We start from the raw sequence: 2,254 nt of genomic DNA, 5'->3' as shown, positions 1-2,254 counted from the left end.
TGGGGTGAGGAGCTGTCTGGGTGCCTGGGCTTGGGATCTGCTGGAGGGGCTGGGATGGAGGGTACCAGATCTGCAGGGGGGCTGTGCCAGGGGTCTCTGCCCTGAAGGGGGGATCAGGCAAGGGGCATGTGCCTTTGTCCCCTGCAATGCGCAGGGACCTCCATGAGCTCAGGGTGCCCCTGGCACCGGTGGGAGCACTCCTGCCCCTCCTTGGCATCCTCTCGTCTCTGACCTGGGTGCCGCCTGCGTGTGCTGGAGACACAAACCTTCCCGGACCCTCCCCAGGACCCCACAGAATCCAAGAATCATAGAATAGTTCCAGCTGGAAGAGACCCTGACGATCATCGACTCCAGCCTTTGTCCCAGCCCTATCAACCAGCTAAACAATGTCCCCCAACGCAACATCCACCCGTCTCTTAAACACCTCCAGGGACGGTGATCCCCCAGGAAAGCTCTGTTGGGCAAAAGAAGGCTCAGCCAGGCAGTGGTGGGGACAGCAAGGAGTTTAAGTGGGTGCGTGCCCTGTTCCACGTGCAGGTTTGTCGCTGCTGCCCACGGAGAGAGAACTCCCACGGGTGCCCAGGCCGTGCCCACCCAGAGCTCGCCCCTCTCCTGTAGCACGTGGGGCTACAGGTCCTGAGAGAGTCTCTTCTTACGCTGCGGGCCCGTGACGACGGTGGTGGTGATGGTGATCTTGTTCACAGTGAGCCCTCCCGTGCCGTAAGTGTCAAGGTGTGCCTCTCGCTTGTACTCGGAGACTTGCTTGGTGGAGAAGAGCTCCCACACCGACACCCTCCGCTCCTGGAACTGGCCGAAAGTGATGTAGGAGCCCTCGGACTGGAGGAGATCCACGGTCTCCTGGGGAAGGGTTGCTAGAAACCTTTCCTTGCTGTCCCTCACGATGCTGCTGGTGGTGCTGGCCAGTTCCTGAATGCTGAGTGTCCCTGCGTGGTAGAGCTGCAGGAGCTCCTGCCTTTTCTCCTCAGGGATGTACTCGGAGAAGAGCAGGTCCCACACAGAGACCTGTCTCCCCTGGAACTCTTCCACTGGCATCTCAACCGTGGTGGACTTCAGGGTCTCCTCCCAGGTCCTCTCCTCCGGCAGGTGGGTGTGCTCAGCATCAGCCACAGCTGACTCCGGAGTATCTGCATTTGCTGATTTCTCTGCCTTTGCTGCTTCTGCCTTGGTGACGATGGTGCTGACGACAGTTTTCACCTGCTCAAGGGTCAGCTCTCCTGCCTGGTACAGCTCCAGGAGCTCCTTTCTGTTCTCCTCAGGGATGTATTTGGAGTGGAGCAGGTCCCACACAGAGACCTTTTGGCCCCGAAACTCCCCAACTTCTACATCGATGACTGTGGTTTTCAGGGCTGTTTTCCATGGTTCCTCTTTGGGGGACTTGTCATCCTTTTCCCCAGCTGCTGATTTGGGATTCTTGTTGGAATTCTTGACTGAAATTAGGAATTTTCTGCCTGAGGATTCTTTTTTCTTAACGACAGTGATAACAACTGTTATCATCTGCTCCAGAGTTAATACCCCTTCACGGTAGAGCTCCAGGAGCTGGTGCCTTTTCTCCTCAGGGATGTAGTCAGAGAAGAGCAGGTCCCACACGGAGATCTGCCTCCCCTGCAGCTCACCAGCTGGCACATCAACGGTGGTGGACTTCAAGATGTTATCCAGTTGTGCATCTTGTATTGAAAAATCATCCCCATTTTCCTTTGCCCTTGTCACCACCTTGTGTGGGCTTCTGGCATTTGCCGTGAGTGCGGCATGTGCAGCCTCTGTCCTGTTGATGAGGGTGGTGACCACGGCAGCCACCTGTCCTGTGGTGAGTATGCCCGCTCTGTACAGCTCCAGCAGCTCCTGCCGCCTCCCCTGAGGGACGTACTTGGAAAAGAGCAGATCCAACAAGGAAATGTTTTGCCCCCGGAACTCACCAGCAGTGACGTGGATGGTTGAAGACTTTAGGGACTTTTTCAACTGTTGCTCCTGGGAGTTCGTATCCTGAACAGGCTGCGATGCTCCCACCTCGTTGTTGGGTAGAACTGCGGAGGAGCTCAGATCCCCGTTTTGCATTTCTGCCCCGGTGACAATGGCGGTGAGGATGGCGATCATCTCCTGGATGGTCACAATCCCCGCCTTGTATCGCCTCAGCAGGTCCTCTCGCTGGTGGTCGGGGACGTAGCGCGAGAAGAGGAGCTCCCAGAGGGTGACGCTCTGGCCCTGGAAGAGCCCCACGCCCAGGGGGGTGCGGGCG

General features: G+C 57.5%; 1 protein-coding gene across 1 annotated transcript in view; it reads right to left on the bottom strand.

Moving 5' to 3' along the window:
* Positions 1–627: 627 nt before the first annotated feature.
* The window catches only part of LOC104277669 (epiplakin-like), a gene marked incomplete at its 5' end in the record, with an annotated part of 2,395 nt that continues 768 nt past the window's right edge, over positions 628–2,254 (bottom strand). Inside the window, one exon of the mRNA XM_009874377.1 lies at positions 628–2,029. Within this exon, the coding sequence (XP_009872679.1) occupies positions 628–2,029 (1,402 nt within the window). The remainder of the gene's footprint in view (positions 2,030–2,254) is intronic.

This window comes from Apaloderma vittatum, unplaced genomic scaffold (assembly GCF_000703405.1).
Source record: "Apaloderma vittatum isolate BGI_N311 unplaced genomic scaffold, ASM70340v1 scaffold18828, whole genome shotgun sequence".
Taxonomy (NCBI): Eukaryota; Metazoa; Chordata; class Aves; order Trogoniformes; family Trogonidae; genus Apaloderma; species Apaloderma vittatum.
The sequence above is the reverse complement of the archived record's forward strand: the minus strand, read 5'-3'. Positions and strand labels throughout refer to the sequence as shown.